Source organism: Bos indicus x Bos taurus, chromosome 2 (assembly GCF_003369695.1).
Source record: "Bos indicus x Bos taurus breed Angus x Brahman F1 hybrid chromosome 2, Bos_hybrid_MaternalHap_v2.0, whole genome shotgun sequence".
NCBI classification, from domain to species: domain Eukaryota; kingdom Metazoa; phylum Chordata; class Mammalia; order Artiodactyla; family Bovidae; genus Bos; species Bos indicus x Bos taurus.
The window spans coordinates 76,651,034-76,676,873 of record NC_040077.1 but is presented as its reverse complement, the minus strand read 5'-3'; the positions used below and the strand labels follow the sequence as shown (position 1 = coordinate 76,676,873).

The 25,840-nt window shown below is 38.1% G+C and overlaps 1 protein-coding gene across 1 annotated transcript in view; it reads right to left on the bottom strand.

Moving 5' to 3' along the window:
• Window positions 1–25,840, bottom strand: part of CNTNAP5 (contactin associated protein like 5) — a 1,040,194-nt gene that overhangs the window by 170,788 nt on the left and 843,566 nt on the right. The window contains exons 15-17 of the mRNA XM_027562987.1: window positions 19,367–19,494; window positions 19,031–19,201; window positions 7,584–7,802 (exon numbers count right to left, since the gene is read on the bottom strand). Of these exons, the coding sequence (XP_027418788.1) occupies window positions 7,584–7,802; window positions 19,031–19,201; window positions 19,367–19,494 (518 nt within the window). The remainder of the gene's footprint in view (window positions 1–7,583; window positions 7,803–19,030; window positions 19,202–19,366; window positions 19,495–25,840) is intronic.

Sequence of the window (25,840 nt, the reverse complement as noted above, 5' to 3'; positions counted from 1 at the left end):
TAAAGATGAAGTATCACCAGTAAAGTCACTATCAAAAATAGCCTTAAACCAACTTCTTGCAATAGCAACATGAGCCCCAGGTCTTTTCTAGAGTCAGCCAGAGAACCTATTCACTTCTTCCAGGCTGGCTGCCAGGCCAAGTCATTACCTGACTGACAGCAGTTTCAGGGTTTCCTGGATGTTAGGGCCCTGGAAATCTGATTAGTTTTCTCCTGGGAGACCCTGCTGAGAACAGAGATTACCTCAAAAGTTGAACCATAGGCCCATTCAAAGAAATAAGTCAATAAAGTTAAGTCTGTAATTATAAGCTTTAAGAATTTTCCCTACTAGTCCCAGCCACCCCAGAGTGATTTTACGGCTAAGCCCGGGAGACCTTGAAATGCAAAAGGAGCCTACAATTCACTAAAAGAATAGGAGCAAGGGCAATTCATGACAAGCGGTTCTCACAATCCAATATACTAACATTGCTGTGACATTTTGATGCAATTGTGCAGTAATCACTTTGGGGTTCTTTCTTATTCCAGCTTCCTTTGTGGAAGTGGTGGCTGCCATGTGACTAGGGACACATCATCAACACTGTCTTATCAGCAAAAATAAGTTGAAACTTGGAAATAAAACAAAAAGTCATAGATGACATTTGTCCAGTGGGGATGCAGGTAATTTCTTTCCAGTGTTACAGATACCTCCAAAGATGGCATGGTAAGCAAGAGCTTCATATCTAATATCACAACTTTATCCTCTCTTTGTTGTTAAATTCCCCACACCATATCCTAGCTTTTTAGATGTTCTCTGAACTGGTCATGACATCTTAATGGCTTCCTCATTAATTAATGAGTGAAATAAAATCTTTGACACGTTCATTTTCTATTTGCCTGAGACTCATGATTTTAGCTTTTGGAAGATGTGATTTTTAACACATACAACTAGTATCAGTTAAAATGGTGCTGTTCATCATTAGAAAGTAAAAACTGTTACAGGAAAGATCTTAACTCCACAATACATAATACTTAGGACAAATAATAAGAAGAAGAAGATATTTAAAGAACTTTTTTAATCTTTTGCATCATCAATGAAGAGGAGTCTGCCAGGTAAATTGAGGGTAGTTTGAGGGAAACTCAAACTCAAACCCATCCTAGTTTGAGGGAAAATACCATTGGAAGACTATGAGTCAGAGACTTCCTTGATAGTCTCATGGTTAAGACTCTGCTTCCAAGGCAGGAGATGTGGGTTCAATTCCTGGCCCAGTAATTAAGATTCCACATGCCGGGCCACCAAAAATAAGAGAGAGTATGAATCACAACAATACAAACTTGACTCTAAGGAACCCATTAAATTTAAAGAGTACTTTTAAGAAGAAAATGGGAGAAGAGTAGGCAATATTTTATGGCTAATGCCTGGGAGGAATGAAAAATAAATTTCTTAAATCAAAGACAGTTACTTTGATTTTAAAAAGTGTGTGTATGTGTGTCTCTGTGTATATTTTGCACAATAAATCCATGTCATTCTGCCACTGCTAGGGTTCTCCAGAAAACAGGCTTGAGATGAAATTAAAGAGGCATGGTGTTTTTTAGGGGGAAACTTTAGGAAACACATCTTTGATCCAGAGGGGAAAGAAGCATAAATGGGCAGAGAAGTGAGCTCTGGGACAGGTCTGACCATCTAGAACAGCCCCATGGAGAGTGGCAGAGCAAGAAAAATCGATCAGAGATTTGCTTCCTTGGGCCAAAATGGTTGGGTCTTTGTATTCTGGAGTCAACTGACTGTTGTCTGGGTGTATCTTGGCAGCAGGTGCAGTAGCTGAAAGGACAGACAGAGAAAGACTGTCTTCCAACAGCACTCCCAGTGGCAGAGCCTTCTTGAATGGGTACCTGGGCAGCACATCCCAGAGACTGCCTACCTCAGGTTCCTCAGCCTCTCTACACATCACAGATAGGGCCTGCGATGACCCTTAATCTTTAGCCTGAGACATGGATGATGAAGCAGGAAGCTGAATTAAAACATGGCACTTTTCACCTCTTCTACAGAATTGTCTTCCCCAACACAAGTGGCGCTGAAGCCAAATTCTTTTCTCTCTGAATCAGAAGAAATTTGATACTACAATGAGACCAGAGTGTAAATCTGCCAGTCACATGTTCAGAGGGTTTGATGATGTCTTCTTCTGCTCCATTACTCTCCTCCAAGGCTTTCTTCTCTCCTCTTCTTAGTCATCAGCTTTGTTGCCAGAGCCTTGCAGATATGAAACAAGTTATAGGCAGCATTGCAGCATCAGCATGCCTGGCTGGGTCCATTCTTTTCTAAACTGAAGCTTCCCTGGACGTCCTAGTTACGTAAGCTCAATAGCATCTTGGCTTTGGAAAAGACAAGCAGCTTCTCATTTCCCTCAGTTTAGGTCCTTGAATGTCCAGAGAGTACTGTTTTATTTCTCAGAAAGGTCTGGTTTGAGTTCCTTTTTATAACTATCACCCTGGCTCCACATAAACAGTTCTGTATTAATGTTTTGTTTCTTTACTGAGTTACAGATTTTGATGACCGGAGGTGCCAGGGTAATCGGAATGACTGCTTCCATTATTGAGTTTTTGTTGCGGTCCAAATCTCAGGGCTTTTCTCCCTGGGCTGCCTGAGAAAAATGATGCCATGTTGTACTTCTCTTTAAAAAAAAAGATGGCATGCTTTGACATATGTTTTCTCAAAGGCAGAATTAAAAATGTAAACAGTGAAACCGAATAAGAAAAGTCTACATTCTCCATCAATGGCCCATTAACAATCCAATGCAGCCAGTATGTGACAAAATGAGCTTCAGTTAAAGTTTTAGAGATTGTTGATAAACATTTCCAAAAGGGTTTTGGAATATTGGGAGCAGAAAAAACTAACATGGGCTTCAGGGTGGATTTAACAATGATCAACAACTTCAAAATGAGGCATCATGTAGTGGAAGGAATCATTTGCTTTTTTGTTTTTTCTTTTTCCCTTTTGGCTGTGCTGCACAACATTCAGGATCTTACTTCACCAACCAGAGACTGATCCCCTGCTCCATGCATTAGAAGTGCAGTGTCTTAACCATTGGACTGCCAGGTAAGTCACTGGAAGAGTCATTTAATCATTTACTTCTCTGTCAATAAAAAGAACTAGTGTTTTTTTGTTTTGTTTTTTTTTTTTAGTATGTTCAAATTCTAAGAATCTGATTTTGTGGAGCATATATGGTGTTGGGGAAAAAAAAAAGTGCAAGAGGAAGCAGGTGGCTCTTGTTTTTTTCTTTATCATAGAAGCACTGAGGAAGCAAAGCATTCATAGGACTTGCCTGCTAGTGTACTGAGGTCTGCTATGAACTTCTTAAATGAATCAGGACACCTCCTCTTACTGAACTATTACAAGAAATATTAGAAATCCTGTATTAATATTTTTTGCTAAAATGATTCAAGTATACTTGACATATTTAGCTTTGAAAAAAACTTTTGGTAAATCAGACCTTATCATCAGAAAGTATAGGATGTAGAAAGACAATGATATCTTCACTTCTCACCATTGACGTCCTTCACACAACAATGGTTTTGCGTAACAAATATGCTTAAAGGTGATTTCCTAATTCTTCCTTAATGTGAAAAGGATGTATATCTCCTCCTGTGCAGACATACATCTTTTCTGATAGAAAACTCTTCTGGCCTGTGTCAGGAAAGCCATCCTTGTGGGGCACTCTCAAGAGTAAATGTAAGTAACTATTTCACAGAGAGACTCTGGCACCATGACGTGTCAGGGCACAGAGCAAATGAGCACTGCTTTGCCTGCCTTCACCGCTGACCTCGCCACGTTTGACATGCTTCATCTGAAAATAGGAATAATAATTCCCAACTGGTGTGGAAGCAGGCGCAGCACAGAGGGGCAGGGTGAGACTCTGCAACTTTATGATTTATCAAGTTAATGTGATATTTTCCCCAAGGAGTTCTAAGTGGGAGTTACTTCAATTTATTTTGATACAAATAAAGCAGCTGAGCCAAAAAAAAGGAAGAAAAAGAAAAAAAAAGGTTCATAAAAGGCCAAAAAGGTAAGAAAAAAGTAAAGTAACACAAAATAAGGCTCAGTCTCACAGCTCTACAGTGTCTAGACTATAATCCCAACATATTAGGAAAGATTAGACGTCAGATTTGGGGACAATGAGATATTTTCCTTGCTGTTACATACACACAGGCATGAGGGTAAGCATAATTGTCATGTCTAACATACACATGGAGATGATAGCATATCCACAAGTTGTAAGAGTTCCATTACCATACTCATCAATTTCATTCTGCAAATAAAGACAATGTGTCCATTTAGGCTAGTTGCTTTCCTACTAGTGTCCCAAGATCTGATGGCAGTTGACCTGGAGTTCAAACCTAGATCTCTTCATTTCACTTTTAGTAAAAGGTGCTACTTCTTAGATTTCTCTTGCCTCATCCTCATATTGACTTGAAAAGCTAGAACATGCATGCTAAGTCACTCAGTCATGTCCAACTCTTTACAGCCCTATGGACTGTAGCCCACCAGTCTCCTCTGTCCATGGGATTACTTGGAGAATCCCATGGACAGAGGAGTAAGGAATAGCAAAAGAGAGGGATTATGCAGCCAAGGGTTTTAAAGCTGAAACAATCCCAAGCTTGCTGCATTCATCTCAGAAGCTCGTGTTACGAAATTTCTCCTACTCTATTCAAAAGATGCCACCACTGAAATGGCATGGTTGCAACTGTCCCTAACTACCAGGGAAATAAAAGTCTGCAGTTACAATATTGATTCTGGGAATCCAGCATGCATTGACTTGGGTATCAGCACTTCAACATTTCACATTCCAATGACAGGAGCATTGCTAAGAGGTGCATCCATTCTATAAAATTCAATCTGGTACTTAGGAAGCACTCATGGACACAACAGCAATACCAGTGATTACCATGCTGAACCACAGTCTGTTTTGATTGAAAGATCCTTCAGTGGTTAAAAGTGTCTAGACAGACATATCCAAATGAATATTTAAGTAACGTCACATTCAATCTATCCAGTTAACCAAATGATAACCAACAAGGACCTACTATATAGCACCAGGGACTTATACTCAATATTTTGTAATAACCTATATTCAGAAAAGAACCTGAAAAAGAATGCCTATATGGATACGTAGAATGGTGTCACTTTGCTATACACTTGAAACTAACACGACATTGTAATTCAACTATACTTCAATTTAAAAAATTAAAGGAAAAAAGCACACAGCAATCATAGTTTTTCTGCCTAGCAAGTATAAAAATCCAGGGACAAAATTTCTGAATGATAGAGAATGCAATTAATTTTGGCTGCTCTAGCTAAGTAGAGGGTTTTTGTTTGTTTGTTTGCTTGTTTGTTTTTTTAACCCCTGAACCATACAAAATGGAAATATCAAGACTTCAATTTTTTTTTTTTTTTTGCCACCCAACATTTCTAAGCAGACTGAACATTAAACAGTAAAATTCAAACCAACAGACTAAATGACCTCCAATGGCATTTTTTCTTCTTCAAGTATATTAAGCCAAATTCAATAAAGCATAGTAACATCTGAGATGGAACTTATTAGAAAGAAACATAACAGAAACAGGTGCTCTTGCAGTAGCTGACCTTGGCAGCAGCTTGAGCAAGGTGTCTCCTCCAGACCCATAGACAAGCTTTTATTCACTGCATTTGTGATCAATTTAACAGAAATGTCTAGAGATTAAAACCTGCAAGAAACACAGCTGCCTCTTTTCACTTTCAACTTGCACAAAGTTTGTCACATTTTCAAGCTGTATGATAATTTCATAACTACATGAAATTTGCATGAAGGGATTGAAAAATTCCATCTTTATACACACCTTTCAACCAGAAAGATTCATCAATATAGCCTGAAGATAAATTAAACTTTGGCATGGAATATAATTTATGAAAATTGCAAAGTACTTGAATTGATTATACCAAAAAAGACATTAAATCTTGATGACTAGCAAACTTATTCAGAGCAATAAAATGTTATGTTTAAATAGAATTAAGACATCAATATAAATTAAAAATATACATTTTAATAGTAAATCATATCGCTTATGTAGGTTAATTAAGTGAATGCCTTTTCATCATCATTCATAAAAATGCTCTTAATCACTTATGTCTTAGCTTCTGCTGAATATGTAAAACATGATAGATGAAGAAAGAAATATGATTACTGTTGGAAAGACAGATTACATATTCTGTTACTTCTTTTCTTTTAGTTGGTGTGTTCTTAGTGACAACTTTACTCAGAGTTAAAAGTTGCACAGACCCGGATTTCAAGAAAGCAATTAAGATACATCCATTGATAGTTGATGACATTTCATTACTAGCAGTAAAGCTATATAGTGTGAGCTGATAAAATAAATACATAAGGAAAAAAACTTAAACCTGGGTATACTGGCAAATTTTGGAACTTATTGGTACTACTGTTCTAAGCATCTGAATTTCAAGTTTCAGATAAGAGCAGTGTCTTGGCTTTGATAATAATACAATATACCTAACATTTACAGCTCTGTTTTGTACTTTAAACCTATATATGCCCTGCTCAACCTAATTTCAAAGAATCCCTCCTAAATTATAGCAATAATGTGAACCTTTCTTTTCCTATATGGACTAATGTGGTGAAATTCTCTCTATTTCTGTCTCTCTCTGTCTCCCACAACACACACACACACACACACACACACACACACACACACACAACACACACACACACACACACACACAGTGAGCACTTGAAAAAGATGTTTTATTGCATAAGTCATCTTTCAATTCCCACCATCCAACAAGGAACCTGATTTGTTTTTGGTACTCACTTAATATTTATGGAAAGAATGAATGAAAGGCTCAGTGAAAGATGTTTGAGCCCCCCAGGCCCTATTGCCAGCAATGGCAGTCAGCTCAGATGAGCAACTTATTTAAAGGCTGATTCTGAGTCTCAAGGAGGGAATGATCAGTGGGGAGATGTATGCTTGGGGACCAGGCTATTTTTCTGTGCAAGTATCAGGCAGCCACCTAAGGGATGTGATTTCTGGGAGTATTAAAGAAGTTCTTAGCTTAAAAACCTCTAGTTCCCTCCCCTGCCATATTGTTGATTCCCCAAATCCCTTGAAGATGCTATAACATATATCATTACATGGTTATCAAAAATCATCAGGAGTTAGGTGTCACTAAGAAAGGTGAATTGTAGCCCACTGACAGAGTCAACATCTAAAAAGGTTTAAATAGCTTGCACTCCTTTTTCTGAGAGTATATTTTGATTACAAGGATGAAAAATAATAGGAGTCCCTAGACATCTAAAGGTACAATATGAACAAGGAGAAAAGATACAAAAAGAGTCTGAGACCCCTGCAAACTTTGCTAAGCAATGGCAATCTTTCATTCTTGAAGCTAATGAATCTAGAAAGGAAGAATTTGTAAAATTACATCTGTAATTTTAAATGCTTTATGAAATACTGTAATCATTTCTAGGACTAAAATAAAATAGTAATACTCCTTGGGCCCAATTCCACTGTGGTCATGTAGGGTTTTTAGCACAAAGGGCACCTTAAGATGTCCCCTACCTACAAACAGCTGGCTGTTGAGCTGTAACCGGAAATGGCCCTCTTCTGAGGTCTCCCTGGTCATCCTCGGGAGGTTGTCCACTTGGAGCGAGGTCTCCTTGAGGTTCCTCTCTGCCCGGACGTAATGCCATTGGTTGTCATTCAGAGAAGAAGGAGACTGGACTATGAGCTCTATGGGGCCATTCCCAACATCAATGGCAAAAGTGATCTCAGAAGGAGCTGAAACCAAAAATGGAAACAAGTAGAAAGATGAAGGGAGTTGTCAGTGCATTTAGGACACAAGCATATTCTGAGCGAATGGTAAAACGATTATAAATGCTAGGTAGGGAGGACTTCGGTTGAAATACCTGCAGTATTGAAATTTCCATTGATAATAATAACTACCAACTACTAAATCCCAAGCTCCATCTTTTTCCCTCATTTGTTCTCATTGTGAAAATTCAGGAAATAGAATAGGGACCAGGGCCACTGATGCCAATCTGATAAAATACACCAGTGCCAAGGTGCTAGATTTTGCAGATCTGTTCTGACTTCACTTGTGTGCTTATAGATAGCTATAGATCCTGGGTTAGCTAAGACGACACCCTCCTACAGAGAGAAGAGCACACTCTGGAAAGTCCACTGCTTTGCTTATTCATTATGTGTATTATAGTAATGCATTTCATATATTTATAACATTATTATATGTATTATATATTATTATTCTGTAATGTATTATTTTTTCAATACATATGATACAAGCATTCATGCTATCCCTGAATTTTTTTTCAAAATGAGGCTCAGAAATTTTAAGTGCCTTATCTGCATCACTGGAATTGGCAGTATCTAAGTCAAATACCACTCTCCCTCCCCCTCAACTCCCCACACAGGGATTTTTTTTCATGACTCTTTCTACCCTTCTAAAATAATCTTCTTATTGTATTGGACAAGAAGAAGCTGTTGGGTATAATGCACCTATGATGATGATGATGATGATGATGATGATGATGATAGGAAGATAATGGTGGTCATGATGGTGGCAGAGGTGGTGGTAATGATGGTGATGATAATGGTGAGGATAGTGGTTATGGTCATATTGGTAAGGATGGTGGTGGTGATGACGACAGTGGTGGTACTGATGTTTGAAAGGATAGTGTTGGTCATACTGGTGAGGATGGTGGTGAGGAGAGTGGTTATGGTCATATTGGTAAGGATGGTGGTGGTGATGACGACAGTGGTGGTAATGATGTTTGAAAGGATAGTGTTGGTCATACTGGTGAGGATGGTGGTGGTGGTAGTGGTTTTGGTGGTAGTGACGATGTTACTATCATCCCTGAAAAACAAAAAGAAGTAGCAGCAGCACAGTACATACAGTGAACTCTGCTGAGCACTTTTCTAAGCACTGACCATAGATGCTCTCATTTTAATCCTCAGAACAACTCTATGAAAAAAAGTATCATTTTTAACTTCCATTTTATGGGCAAAAAAATGAAAGTAGAAATAATTTGTTCAAAGATTCCTCAGTAATTAGAATCTTCATCATTTTTCTTTAATTTAGTATATCTTCTTATATTTTCCATTATTATGTAAGACATCTACATCTGAAGGATGTGGAGAAGAAAATAATAAATTGAATTTGAGGAGAAGACAGTCCCCTTTCAGGAACAGGAACCTTCATATTCCAGACCTTCCTTTCTTCTCAGAACCTTTTGATGGTCCCCCCTTTTTTACTCCCAAAATAGGATATGTGTATTTCTTTGACAAGATCATCAACTAACAGATCTGAATTTTCAGCAATACCAAAGGTCAAACATCACCCTGAATCATACCATCCTCAACCTTTAAATTTTAATAGAAAGCAGACCTTGATAAAGAATATTTCAATATGAGGATTTCAAATTTGAGAGAATTTGATTTTCCCTCCTGGTGAATGTGAACCATGACCCCAAAGAGAGGCAATAAGAAAAAAGGTTTAAAAATGAGATTTGAGGGCTTCCCTAGTGGTCTTGTGGTTAAGAAATTGCCTGCCAATGCAGGGGACAGGAGTTTGATTACTTCTCTGGGAAGATCCCACATGCCATGGAACAACTAAACCCGTGCAACACGACTATTGAGCCAGTGCTCTAGAGCCTGTGAGCCACAACTACTGAAGCCCATGCTCCACCACAAGAGAGGCTACCACGATAAGAAGTACACTCCACACAATGAAGACCCAGCAAGCCAAAATATAGACAAATGAATAAATATTTTTTTAATGGGATTTGAGACACAGACTCTGGAGCCATCATAACCTAAGGCAAGTTTTCAAGCTTGTTAGCTCTTAGTCTTCTCCTTTGTAAAATGAGAACATTATCACTTAGTCTTCTCCTTTGTAAAATGAGAATAAAATATTAACTAGTTGTCAGGTTGTTTATAAATTCATCCTGACAAAGTTGCTAGAACTGTGCCTGACATGTAGGATGAACTCAACAATAATAGTTATTATTACCAACATGATTTATCAACCTAGATCAATTGTCTTTGCCTCATAAGTCTATGCATTAAAGGAAACAGAATTGAAGGGAGCAAATCTGATTCAACAATGAAAAGATTAAATAAGAACAAAGTTGTCCCACTGAGCCATTTCCTGTTTCTTATCAGGCCACCAGTGCCACCTTGAAGCTCTGCTCATCCAGAGACCAAATAAACAATTACTGAGAGGGTGAAGATAAATGCATTTCTCTTTAAAAACACAGGTGAGGACTGGTGAGACTGATGGGGAGGGCTGCTAAAGATTTCGCTAAAAGCCTTTCTGCAAAGCTGATCTTGTGGATATTAAGTTCCACACAGACAGCACATCTTTGTGGAGGGCTGGCTGCACAGCTCTGTCTGCTCTCCACCCCCTGCCATCCTTAACTCCATGTTATGTTTCCAGACTGTGCTTATCTCTACTTCAACATTTATCCCTTTGTTGTATAATGATCTGTTTATGGTCTGTCTCTCAGTTAGTCTGAAAACTCTAGATGAATACCTCATTTATTGGAAAACCAGAACCTAGGACTGGGCCTTGTATACAGGAAGCTCTCATCAAACTAAAATTTCATTCATTAAAATGTTACATTGCACATACTACATCCAACTTTGCGATTTTCTTATTCTTTTAATTTTACATCAAGATATTAAGTCCTTAAAAAACATCTAATATTATTATTATTTAACTTTATTCAAGTCACTACTCAAGACTAACTATGCTTAACTCATTCTTAGAACTAGGGAAGGATCAGTGAAATGTAATAATAATAGCCAACATTTACTGAGTGCTTACCATGATCCAGGCACTCTGCTAAGCAGTTTTCATTAATCAACTCATTACAATCCTATGAGAAAGGAGGGAACTGATCCACAGATAGCTGATAAATTACTCCAACCCAGAGTCGGCAGAGTTGGTATTTAAATCCCGGTGATGTGTCTCTGGAGCTCACTTTTTAACCCACTTGTCCTGTGACAAATCGTTCATCCTCAAAACCTATGCAAGCCCTACCTGGGCAGTCAACTCTGGATATAAATCAGTATAATATAGGTTCTTCAAAAAAACTGAATGAAATTAAAAAGTGAATACATGGTGATACATCCAACATTGGCTAGTGACTTGGTGGACTGGACACTTGAGACCAACATGAACTAGCTCTTATTTTCTGGGGGGATAGACATAGCCCAGTGGCCCAAGATGGGAAAGCTGGTGGCCCTGTGGTAGCATTACCTTTATCATTAATTTACCTTCCTGCCTTTCCTTTTCCCAACAGTCTGACAAATATCCTCCCTCATTATTTATACCGTATGGTTCAAGACAAAGTTAAGGAGTTACTTGAGTCTTTGGGTGGGTTTTTACCAAATCAAGCTTGTGCTAAGCAGAGACAAATGAAACAAAATGAGCTCATGGTGTACATTAGAGAAGACTGGCAAAGAAGGGGCATGTCAAGTGGAGGAAAGTACCATAAGCATGAGCAATTGAATACGCAGTACTCCTAAGCAATTAGAAAAACTATCTAAAGCTTCTATACAAAGCCCTTGCTTCCTTGAACTGTGACACCAACTCTGTGTCCTTAAAGTCAGGCATGTGAGACATATCAGGAACCATAATGGAATAAAGAAGAGGCAAGATCTTACTGTAGTCTATCAACCTCTCTGACCTCTCATGTATTCACCTGTAAAATGACAGCCATAAATGAAATGAAATATTGCTAAAATTTTTTGGAGGCATGGACTCTCTGAGAATCTGATGACAAACATACCTCCAGAAAAAAGAAAAAAGCACATACAACTTTGCATTCAGTTGTAAAGACTTGCTGAATGTCCTATGCTTCAAAACAAGAAGGAAATTAATGCTATTTTTTCGATTTCTAACATTCTTGGTCTTTGAGGTAGTTTTGCAAAGCAGAATAAGGACTTGTTCAAATGAACAGAGAATTGAATCCTGGATTCTGAATCTTACTGGGTGACTCTGGGTGTGTTATTTACCAGCTCAAGATTTATGTCCTCATCTGCATTTTGGACTATGAGTCAAACATAATATTATACATAGGATAATTTGAAAGCATAATTAAATAATGAATATAAAGCACTTAGTACTATGGCAGAAAGTGAATAAGAACTAACGAGACTCTTGATGAAAGAGAAGAGTGAAAAAGTTGCCTTAAAGCTCAAATATTCAGAAAACTAAGATCATGGCACGAGTCCCATCACATCATGGCAAATAGATGAGGAAGCAGTGGAAACAGTGGCTGACTTTATTTTTGGGGGCTCTAAAATCACTGCAGATGGTGATTGCAGCCATGAAATTAAAAGATGCTTACTCCTTGGAAGGAAAGGTATGACCAACCTAGACAGCATATTAAAAAGCAGAGACATTACTTTGCCAAAAAGGTACTTCTAGTCAAGACTATGGTTTTTCCAGTGGTCATGTATGGATGTGAAAGCTGAACTATAAAGAAAGCTGAGCGCTGAAGAATTGATGCTTTGGAACCATGGTTTTGGAGAAGACTGTTGAGAGTCCCTTGGACTGCAAGGAGATCCAATCAGTCCATCCTAAAGGAGATCAGTCCTGGGAGTTCATTGGAAGGAATGATGTTGAAGCTGAAATTTCAATACTTCGGCCACCTGATGCGAAGAGCTGACTCATTTGAAAAGACCCTGATCCTGGGAAAGATTGAGAGCAGGAACAGAAGGGGATGACAGAGGATGAGATGGTTGGATGGTATCACCGACTCAATGGACATGGGTTTGGGTGGACTCTGGGAGTTGGTGATGGACAGGGAGGCCTGGCGTGCTGCAGTTCACAGGGTCGCAAAGAGTCAGACATGACTCAGTGACTGAACTGAACTGAACTGAACTATGTTTAATCAAAGTAAATACTTAGCCATTTAGTATAAAAGTACTTAGTATTAGTATTAACATTTACTGTTCTCTAAGGCTCTCAGATAGGCTTGATAAAGGACAGAAATGGTATGGACCTAACAGAAGCAGAAGATATTAAGAAGAGGTGGCAAGAATACACAGAAGACCTGTACAAAAAAGATCTTCATGACCAAGATAATTACCATGGTGTGATCACTCACCTAGAGCCAGACATCCTGGAATGTGAAGTCAAGTGGGCCTTAGAAAGCATCACAGTAGCTTTGTTTGTAGTGATGCTTTCTAAGGCCCACTTGACTTCACATTCCAGGATGTCTGGCTCTAGATGAGTGACCACACCATCGTGATTATCTTGGTCATGAAGATCTTTTTTGTACAGTTCTGTGTATTCTTGCCACCTCTTCTTAATATCTTCTGCTTCTGTTAGGTCCATACCATTTCTGTTCTTTATTGAGCCTGAGATGGAATTCCAGTTGAGCTATTTCAAATCCTGAAAGATGATGCTGTAAAAGTGCTGCACTCAATACGCCAGCAAATTTGAACACTCAGCAGTGGCCACAGGACTGGAAAAGGTCAGTTTTCATTCCAATCCCAAAGAAAGGCAATGCCAAAGAATGCTCAAACTACCACACAATTGCACTCATCTCACATACTAGTAAAGTAATGCTCAAAATTCTCCAAGCCAGGCTTCAGCAATGTGTGAACTGTGAACTTTCAGATGTTCAAGCTGGTTTTAGAAAAGGCAGAGGAACCAGAGACCAAATTGCCAACATCCACTGGATCATGGAAAAAGCAAGAAAGCTCCAGAAAAACATCTACTTCTGCTTCATTGACTATGCCAAAGACTTTGACTCCATCATTCACAATAAACTGTGGAAATTTCTGAAAGAGATGGGAATACCAGACCACCTGACCTGCCTCTTGAGAAACCTATATGCAGGTCAGGAAGCAACATTTAGAACTGGACATGGAACAACAGACTGGTTCCAAATAGGAAAAGGAGTAGGTCAAGGCTGTATACTGTCACCCTGCTTATTTAACTTATATGCAGAGTGCATCATGAGAAACGCTGGGCTGGATAAAGCACAAGCTGGAATCAAGATTTCCAGGAGAAATATCAATAATCTCAGATATGCAGATGACAACACTGTTATGGCAGAAAGTGAAGAGGAACTAAAAAGCCTCCTGATGAAAGTGAAAGAGGAGAGTGAAAAAGTTGGCTTAAAGCTCAACACTCAGAAAATGAAGATCATGGCATCTGGGCCCATCACTTCATGGGAAATAGATGGGGAAACAGTGTCAGACTTTATTTTTTGGGGCTCCAATATCACTGCAGATGGTGATTGCAGCCATGAAATTAAAAGACGCTTACTCCTTGGAAGAAAAGTTATGACCAACCTAGATAGCATATTCAAAAGCAGAGACATTACTTTGCCAACAAAGGTCCGTCTAGTCAAGGCTATGGTTTTTCCAGTGGTCATGTATGGATGTGAGAGTTGTACTGTGAAGAAGGCTGAGTGCCAAAGAACTGATGCTTTTGAACTGTGGTGTTGGAGAAGACTCTTGAGAGTTGCAAGGAGATCCAACCAGTCCATTCTGAAGGAGATCGGCCCTGGGATTTCTTTGGAAAGAATGATGCTGAAGCTGAAACTCCAGTACTTTGGCCACCTCATGCGAAGAGTTGACTCACTGGAGAAGACTCTGATGCTGGGATGGATTGGGGGGCAGGAGGAGAACAGGAGCACAGAGGATGAGATGGGTGGATGGCATCATCGACTTGATGAACATGAGTTTGAGTGAACTCTGGGATTTGGTGATGGACAAGGAGACCTGCCATGCTGAGATTCATGGGGTCGCAAAGAGTCAGACACGACTGAGCAACTGAATTGAACATTTGTTTACTGCTGAATCTAACCAGAAATAAAGTATCCCACCAATTCTGTACTTAGTCACATGCCCTGTTACCAGTGGATTCCCATTCTTGCGTTTACCAGTTCAGAGTGAATTTTTTTTTTTAATTATAGTCAAATGTGTCTGATTGGCATATGGGTGTCACCAATTCCATCTTGCACAAATAAGCAATGAAGAGATGAAGAACTTCTTCACAATTTATAGTTCAAGAAACAGAAATTAGAATCCACACTGTATTATCAACAATAGTCTCTTTTCATGATGCCAAACTGTTCTCAACAGCCATTTTCTTCTGCTCCCCTCATGTACCCCAAAATATCTATTTTTACCCACACAGCAATTGTGAGCTAATTGTCAAAATAGCTATTATTTTTGTCACATTTGAAACAAATCCATTAAGACTTGAGGACATAAAGTATCTTGTGTTTCATAGAGTATAGACTAATCTCAAGGTTACAAAATAAAAATGAAAGATCTTTAGTTGGAAGTGACCCAGAAGGTAATAGATTGAGAATTTTATGCAAACTTGTTATTCAATGTTCAACAATTTGGACACATCAATTTTGAAAACTTCTGTTCAGATAGTTACATAGTAACATTCCTTTGGGAGGAGAGAAATCTACTCTGAGAAATCTACTACGAAGGCTATTTTCTTTCTAAGAAGTTGACATGTAGAAGAATCTCTGGGATGAAAATTCCATCTATCTAAAAAATATAGTGGAGATTTCCCTGCTGGTCCAGTGTCTAAGACTCTCTGCTCCCAATGCACGGGGCTGAGTTAGATCCTTTGTCAGGGGACTAAGATCCCTCCTGCTGCAACTAAGAGTTTGAAGGTCTCAGCAAACGATCCCCCATGTTGCCATAAAGATCCCACATGTGGAAACTGAGACCTGGTACAGCCAAAGAAACAAATAAATGAGAAAGGCTTCTTATTTGAGGAAGGATTCTCAAAGCACAAGAAGATCATAGCCTAGCAGAAGGAGGACGTTTTTAAAAAAAAAAAAGGACATAAAATGAATGAAGCTGTTAGTAAGAAATGAAAGATCCACCACCCCTTCCCCTATGCTTGTTTGTTTTTCGTTTTAAATTTATTTATGTATTTATTTATCTTGGCTAAGTCAGGTTTCATTGCTGTGCACAGGCTTTCTTTAGTTGTAGCGAGCAGTTGGGGCTACTTTCTAGTTGCAGTAGGCAGGCTTCTCATTGTGGTAGCTTCTCTTGTTGCAGAGCACAGGATCTAGGGCACATGGGCTTCAGAAGTTGCAGCTCTCAATTCTAGAGCACAGGCTCAGTAGTTGTGGTACACAGAATTAGCTGGCCCACTGCATATGGAATCTTCTTGGACCAGATATTGAACCCATTTGCCCTGTATTGGCAGGCAGGTTCTTAACCACTGGACCACCTAGTAAGTCCTGTTTTTCCTTTCAAATAATAATCATAAAACAAGATATTTTGAAAAATATGAGGCTTTGTACTTTGAAAAAGTTTACATAGATCTTAGTTTGAAAAACACATGTTCTCTGATCTGGTGAAATGTGTACACCAAACAATGACATCACTGGATTTTAAATTTCAATCAGATTTAGTATCATTTGCATTAAAATAGTTTTATACAATATAATAGTAAAACAAAAAGCATAAGAAAGAATCATGTAAAAGACAAAATATAGTACCAGAAAGTACAAACAAATCGGACATTGAAATGTAATTAATACTAAATCATAGCTCATTACCTTGTGATAATATGCCATTTGCTGCTGCTTTAATGAATTGAAAGGCCTTAGGGCTTGATTTTTATTGAATTTACATTGAGATTATTATATCCATATTATTAAATGTTTGGCACTCAACTCCACATATTTAGAACTTGCCCAAGGTAGATATGAGGGATCTTATTTCTCACTAAAGCCACAAGAGCTTCCTCCCATTAACAGCCTAAATCACTGGAGTAAAAGAAGGTTAAAACTATCAATTAGAGAGATCTTTTTTTTGTACTGTGCTGTAACTGCAGAAGAAACACTTAACTGTGTCATGCTTTGCAGGAGACTTATACAGAGACTTCAGCTATCTTTTCCAGCCAGCACTTTTGTATCTTTCTCTGGAGTGCTCAAATTTCTAAGTTTCTGTTGCTAAGACATTACTTAAGCTTCCAAGGGTATTTCATATAGTCATATTACTACTGTAATACAGTCAATTGCATCAATCAAACCAAAAAAAATATCCATTTGGATCCAGGTAAATGATATGCCTAATGAAAAGCACACATCTCCCTAGTCATGACTTTAATAAGGGCAAGATGGAGCAGTCCAATTTGTGTATGAGAAAAAGGGGCAGAAGAATTCTTCACTGAAGGCAGAGAATCAGGAAACTAGCAAGAGCAACTAAAAGATGGGTTTTCTATTATTGCCATACACCAATAATTCTAAATAACGCCAGCAATAAAACGTTCCTCTGCCAAGAAAAAAATTTGTAACAAATGCTGATGTTGATATTACTTTTTAATAATGTATATGTAAGGTTCAAATAGTACATTGTCTACCACTTAATACATATTATATTCAAGAGGAAAGTTAATAGAGAGAACTCCTGACTTATTATTGGCTCCTGAACATGCAGACTAAAATATGTGTTTGTTTTTAAGAATAAGAACTCAAGTTTTGATTTTCTGTTTTTACAGTTGCTGTACTATCACTGTTTAACTTAGTTCTACTGTTGAAATAGGTGAACGTATAGTACCACAGGGACTGTGAACACAAATTGCACCTGAAGAGAGCTTGTATTAATCTTTCAGTCATGTCTGACTCTTTGCAACCCCATAGACTGTAGTCCACCAGGCTCCTATGTTCATGGAATTCTCCAGGCAAGAATACTGGAATGGGTTGTCATTCCCTTCTCCAGGGGCTCTTCTCAACCCCGGGGTTGAACCTGGGTCTCCTGCATTGCAGGTGGATTCCTTACAGTCTAAGCCACCAGGGAAGTCCAAGAGAGCTTAAGTAATTCCAAGTCCTTAGGAAATATGTAAGGCTTTACCAAATGGAATAGTAACCCATGATAAATTTTCTAATACAAGTATTTTAGTGAATATTTTTTTTAATTTTGGAGATATTTGAAATTGCTAGCATTGGTGGTGAAAAAATAGAAAGCATTGCAGCTTCTGAAATTTATTGTAAAATGTAATTTTTATGAATGTCTATCAAATTTAGCCTTATGTTTAAAATCAATCTTTCCTAAAATGTATATATCTATTGCTTAATGTGCAACATATTTTAAGTTTAAAATTAATAAAAAGTACCCTTTGATCAGTATGAGAGATGAATGGATAAATCTCATTATGCTCCCTTTTGAACATGAACATGCAAAGAAAATCAATTTTGATGACATCACTCACAAAATCGCACAAACCAAGCCTAAGAAACAGAAATTTTAATGTTACTACTATTCATGTGACAGATCAATATGTAGGTATTTTCCCTTTTATATAAAAAAATTAATTAAGGTGATTAAAATTATTGTATTGTCTTTTTTCTACTGGAATTTTTTATTGGCGTGATTACATACAAAGTTTCATTAATAAAACATTTCTCCATCTGCAGTTCTATTACCTTTCATTTAACTTCATGATTATTTCTGAATATACTTTGTTTATAGGAAATGGAATGTTAAATAATTATCCACATCCTGACATAAGATTCACTAGATACACCCCTGTTCATGGTGAAGTGGTAGAGAAACAATGATTGTGTAGGCACAGACTCCTGATGATGGGAAATAGGAAGCACCTTGCAGAGCAAAAGTATAGCAACAAAGTTGACCCTAAGTATAAACAGAATGCAGAATACTAGTGTTCTCATCATTCCATAGAGATTGTAGTGGTGTGAAAACTTTAAAAAAATGTAATAAATGCCCATGGATCAGATAAAGAACACTGCAAATAAATATCTATGGGAATTTAGGGGATGCACTAGTTTGAAGAGAGGATGACTCTTTAAATACTGCTAGGTAATAATAAAAACTATAAGAAGAAACTAGAAATTACCATTGCTAATTTCACAGATACCCAGGGAGATTAACTTGATGGTTGAAATATATACTAGTTGCTTGTGGAAAAGATAAGATTAAAACTTCTGTTGATCAGTTACATTAGATTCATAAATGAGAAAACTTACAGCTTATTTCCAGTCGGATGAAGTCTTTAATGCCAAGGTTTTCTAGGAAAACTCCAGATAAAGCCGTGGTTTTAAAAAAGAAGGAAATATCAGCACTGAATTCCGCATGGAAGGTAGGAAAGTGGAGGTAAGAGGCTTCTGTATAAAATGATACCGCATTCCAAAAGTGTCCTGCAAATGAAAAAGAAATTCTTAAGCATGGAATGGGTTATAGGAAAGCACTGGGCATGTGGATAACTTCAGGACTAGGGGACACTGCAGGGGAAAAGGATAAGGGAATAAAACATCTTGAGTTTATGTAAGGAGAGAGAAAGCTTCTTTCAATTTAGTACTCACGGTCGCCATAGCAACGCAAGGGACCAATTCTCCAAGCAGCTTCTGAGTTTGTTCTGTCCGTATCAGTGATAACTATCTGAGTGACAGGCAAGTGGTCTTTGAAGGAAAGAAAGCCAGTATCATTTGTCCTGCAAAACATGAATTTAAGAAAAAAAGAGGAGAAAAATGTGGATAATCTAGGAATTCTTTACCAAGCCTCCTCTTTTCAAAAGTAATTTAGGTAGTTGCAACAGGGTGAGGGCAGAGCGGAGACTAACAGAAGGCCTTTCATCTATGTGTGAAAGTCTGGGATGCCAATTACAAAATCCGTGGCCAGTTTCCAAAACAAGTAGATTTTCATCTTCCTTAAGTCTTTGCAGAAAAGTAGATAGCTTACAGAGCTTGTTGCTGCTTTTTGTAGCTTGAGAGCACCCCACCTGCCCAACGCAGCACTGAAAGAACATGAAACATTGCCTCTCTTACTATGAAGAGATCAGCTATCTCAGTAACAAATTTGAAATAGGCATCACAAAGCCCCTTGAAATCACTCCAAGGACTTGTTTCAGCCACCTGCCAACAGGTTTTAATCAGCTTAGGATGTTTCTTATCACCTTTTAACTCTAGGTAGTTTGTTGCTTTTCATTTTTCTCTTCTGCGTTTTAAAGATTTTGTTAGTTAATGACTCTGGCTTTGTCTCTGTTAATTATGCAACTAGGAAACTGATTAGTCAGCCTTTGACAAGAAAATTAAAAATGAATGGGGTTAAGCTATACACGCCCTCCCCCTCTCCTTTTTTTTTTTTTTTTTTTGAGTTGTGTCTTTGAATGAATGGCAAGGACATACCGTTTAACTGATAGTTTAAAAAAAAAAAAAAGTAGGTAAGAAACTGGCATTGAATGAATATGCAGCTATTTAGAGCCAGAAATATACTGCTGCTGCTGCTAAGTCGCTTCAGTCGTGTCTGACTCTGTGCAACCCAATAGAGGGCAGCCCACCAGGCTCCCCTGTTCCTGGGATTCTCCAGGCAAGAACACTGGAGTGGGTTGCCATTTCCTTCTCCACTGCATGAAAGTGAAAAGTGAAAGTGAAGTCGCTCAGTTGCGTTAGACTCTTAGCGACCCCATGGACTTCAGCCTACCAGGCTCCTCCGTCCATGGGATTTTCCAGGTAAGAGTACTGGAGTAGGGTGCTATTGCCTTCTCCAGAAATATACTAGGGGATCTATAATACCCTTGTGCAATGGGTACCATTATTTCCATCACAAATGAGGAAACTAAGGCCCAGAGATATGGGATAACTTGCCTATGGTCACATGGCAGAAGGGGCAGAGGTCTAGTTACTTAGTATATAGCTCAACCTTAAATTTAACAAGTATACATCATTAATGTTAATATGAAATGAATTGAATCTTATAAGGCAGTTTGAAAATTACACATGGATGGGCTGAACTCCCCACCCACCTAGACTCAGGTAAGCACAAGCTGGATCATCTTGTCTGTACCTAAGAACTGGGAGGCAGAACACCATGGCACAATGATCAAGGAAAAGTATATGATGCAATAGTTTTTTTATAAGAGCACGAAGGAGCAAATTAATAGCGGTCTTCTCTCTGTAGTTACAAATAATTCAACACAGCTGTCAAAACATTCAAAATCAATGTTGTATTTCATCACCATTCACATATTATTTACAGCTCTGAGTCTTGAGACAAAGAAAATAATGTGTCTAATTATGAATTGGGGAAGTATGGCAAGGACCACGTAGTGTGATGTAGTGCTTTAAGGATAAAGCTTTAAAAGCACGTGGATTTGTTCTGAAATCCCAGATCCCCAGTTTCTAACTATGCTACTTTGGGCAAATCATTTTATTTCTAAGATTCTACAGTATCTTCAGTTGAAAAATGGAAGTAATGTCTATATCACAAAAGAATAGCAAGAATTAAATGAGATGTTATAGTCACTTAGCATGGTACCTGATCTGTGGTAAATGCTCAAAAATAGCAGCGTTAACACTCATTTGAGTTCTCATCCTCGTCCTCAAATCACTTTGCAGCCTGAGGCAAGTCTATTCATCTTTTCATACACCTAGTTACAAGTCTGTCTTGGAGGTCTCCATACTACACAGAACATTGTAGAAAATTAAATGTTAAGATTAGGCATCCAATTCCTGAGATTTGTAGAAAAATGCACTAATTCACTTTGGTTATAAAAAAATCAAATATTTACCTGTATATATACCATTATGGACTTCCCTGGTGGCTCAGACAGCCACCTGCCTACAGTGCATGAGACCCGGGTTCGATCCCTGGGTGGGGAAGATCCTCTGGAGAAGGAAATGGCAACCCACTCCAGTACTTTTGCGTGAAAAATCCCATGGATGGAAGAGCATGGTAGGCTACAGTCCATGGAGTCACAAAGAGTCAGACACAACTGAGCGACTTCACTTTCTTCATATACTGTTATAGTCATATATATATATTATATTATATAATATATAATATAATGATATATAATAATGATATAATATTGATATATTAATAATTTATAAGTTAATTATATTAATATATTATTATATAATATATATAATACATTAACATATCTAATATATATAACATAATCTAATATATATAGTCTAATCACACAAAATGTAAAGAAATGAACTATCTGTTTTCCATAATTTGAGTACCATATTCAGAAGCTAATCAGAGGATATGGAATAAGGTTTTTGTGTTTATTTGAAAGCACATCTATGAACGTTAGACAGACAATATAAAATTTGAATCTTCATGTTCCAATATTTTTTCTAGGAGACATTGCAAAGCAAATTTCAAGTAACCAAAGTAGAATAAAGACCAAACCCATATAGTCTCCTGAAGAAACTTAAATTTAAACTCTATAGGATCTTATTTCTCCACGTTTTTTTTGTTTGTTTGTTTGTTTGTTTGTTTGTTTGTTTCATTCTCAAGGTGGAAATGGTAGATTCTGGAGTCTGTCAATCAATGTCAACCTCGGCTTCCCTCATTCGCTATGGCATGTTTTCTACATCAATTTGATGTCCTTCTATCAAAGTGTTGGAATACACAAAATCACTCTAAGAATAAAAAGCTCTTTCAAATAACAGAAAGAAAGAACTTCATAAACTCAAATGACTACAGGGGCAAAAAAAAAACAATAAAAATGAGTGAAGTCACCTTTATGTTATAAGTGGAACCTGACACACAGCTTCAGTATCACATGGGAAAAAGAGGGAGAAAGAGGAAGACTGGGATAAAGATGGTGTTCTGTCTTCAGGAGGCAGTTATGACCATTTCTAACAGGTAATTATGCTCTTCACAAATGTAAGACCAGTGGGCCAGACTGGAATAACAATATAAAACTACTCAATTTTTAAACCTTAAAAATGGATTTAAAATTCTTAAAAAAAAAATAAGTGTGGTAGTAACCAACACTCCACTGGCCAATAAGACAGGTGAGGGGTGTCTTGCAAGCCCCTTAGGCATCAGAGGACTTTTCAAATTTATTCATGCACTTAGGGTCGCACTGAGAATAAAACTGGATTTAATTCAATGTGTGAATGACAAGACTGATTAAAACACTTCAAAGAATTAATGGGTAGAATATTTGGGGAGATGGCATAAAAATGATACAAATTATGGTGTACCTATTAATAGACAGGAAGTATGCAGCTGCAGAGTTGATGTTCTACACACGAAGTTGTTTTTCTTTGGCTTTTGAAAAGAGCTTGTCTTCTCAAGGTCAAACACTTTACAGACTTTGTCTTTCTTTGGAACAACATACAAGACTCTTCCTAAAGGGTGCTTATGTACTTTTTAGGTACAGAAATGATTTTGTTGTAGTGGGAAGACATTGCAATTAGGCTAGAGGGCACAGGTTAAATCCATGTGCCTCAGCACACTATTTGTATGATGTCATGAGGTCACTGGGGGACTCAATTTCCTAATCTCTTCAGTTCAGTCACTTATTTGTGTCCGATGCTTTGTGACCCCAGCACACCAGGCTTCCCTGTCCATCACCAACTCCCAGAGCTTACACAAACTCATGTCTGTTGAGTTGGTGTTGTCATCCAACCATCTCATCCTCTGTTGTCCCCTTCTCCTCCTGCCTTTAATCTTTCCTAGCATCAGGGTCTTTCAAATGACTCAGTTCTTCACATCAGATGGCCAAAGTATTTGAATTTCAGCTTCAGCATCAGTCCTTCTAATGAATATTCAGGACTGATTTCCTTTAGAATGGACTGGTTGGATCTTCTTGCTAACCCTAATCTCTTAAATGGGGATAATAATACTAATTTGATATTGTTGTAAAAAGTCAAAGTAGATAATGTATATAAAAGTTAGCAAGTCAACTATTGCATAATAGGGATTCAATAAATAGCTATAGAAATTCCCAGTCACATTTGAAATAAAAATGTTGGCAGGGAGTTTGGGGGAGAATGGATACATATATATGTAGGGCTGAGTCCCTTTGCTGTACACTGGAAACTATTGCAACATTGTTTATTAATCAGCTAAACCCCAATACAAAAGAAAAAAAGAAAAAAAATTTAAATACAAAGAATTTTAAAGGGGAGATAAGAAAAGGAGCCCCACAGCTGGCATGACTGAGCAGGCCAGTCAGAGTCCCAGCTATGGAAGCTCAAAGGGCACAAAGAATATACTAGAGACACATTCTATATGTCTATACAATTTCCAGGTAATTTGGTATGTCATGGTAATTTCCAGGGCAGGAATAGACATACAGAGGTAGAGAATGGACATATGGGCTCAGGGAGGGGAAGGGGAAGATAAGATGAATTGGGAGATTACAGTTAACATATTTACACTACCACACTGTTGTTCTTCAGTCACCAAATCATGTCTGACTCTTTGTGACCACATGGACTGCATCCCTGTCCTTCACCATCTCCCAAAGTTTGCCCAATTCATGTCCACTGAATTGGTGATGCCATCTAACCATATCCTCTGTCATCCCCTTCTCCTCCTGCCCTCAATCTTTCCCAGCATCAGGGTCTTTTCTAGTGAGTCAACTCTTCAAATCAGGTGGCCAAAGTATTGGAGCTTCAGCTTCAGCTTCAGCATCAATCCTTCCAATGAGTATTCAGGGTTGATTTCCTTTAAGATCCACTGGTTTGATCTCCTAGTTGTCCAAGGGACTTGCAAGAGTCTTCTTCGTCACCACAGTTCAAAAGCATCAATTCTTCAGCATAGGTCCAGTTCTCATCTCTGTACTTGACTACTGGAAAGACTATAGCCTCAACTATATAGCCCTTTGTTGACAAAGTGATGTCTTTGCTTTTTAATGCACTGTCTAGGTTTGTAATAGCTTTCTTGCCAAGAAGCAGTTGTCTTCTAAATTCATGGCTGCAGTCACCATCCACAGTAATTTTAGAGCCCAGTTAGAGGAAATGTGTCATTGATTCTACTTTTCCCCCTTCTATTTGCCATGGAGTTATGGGCCTGGATGCCATGATCTTAGTTTTTTTAATACTGAGTTTTAAGCCAGCTTTTTCACTCTCTTCTCTCACCCTCATCAAGAGCCTCTCTAGTTCCTCTTTGCTTTCTATAATTACAGTGGTATCATCTGCGTCTGTGTAAAGTGAATAGCTAGCATAAAGCTGCTGTGTAGCTCAGGGAGCTCAGCTCAGTGCTCTGTAATGACCTGGAGGAGTGGGATGGGGGACGGAGAGAGGTCCTAGAGGGAGGAGATATATGTATACATATGGCTGATTTCCTGGTGGTTCAGACAGTAAAGAATCTGCCCACAATGTGGGAGACCAGGGTTCAACCCCTACCTAGGTCAAGAAGATTCCCTGGAGAAGGGAATGGCTACCCACTCCAGGATTCTTGCCTGGAGAATTCCATGGAGCCAGGAGCCTGGCAGACTACAGTCCATGGGGTGACAGAGTCAGACACTTCTGAGCAACTAACACTTTCATTTTCACCATCTCCTCCAGGCAATGTGAGGAGCAGGGGAGGGGTATGTGGATATCTACATGACTGATTTACTTCACTGTACAGCAGAAACTAGTAAAACACTGAAAAGCAATTATATTTTATTAAAAACTATAAAAATAATTCAAACAAAGACATGCATGTGTTCTAATGATAAAACATGAACATTAAGAAAAAGACTCAAATTTTCTCAAGAGCAAACTTATGGCAGAGAATTAGCCAAAATAGTCTCTTTTTTAGTTTTACTAACTGAATCTGAAGAATTTACCAAAATCAGGACTGCAGAGCAGAGGTCACTGATTTCTTAATGTGTCATTAAAGTGTAGCAAAACTTATATGCTGCCATTTTTCCATCAGCCAGTTTTTGGGTAACTGCTGCAATTATTTTATAATATCACTTGGGTGACTGAGCTGATTAAATGAGGATTTTTTTCCTTTTTATATTCTTCTCTCAGTCACTCAAATGTAACCAATAACATTATTCATAAAGTAGATAAACCTAGAAAATTATGCAAAGAACTCAA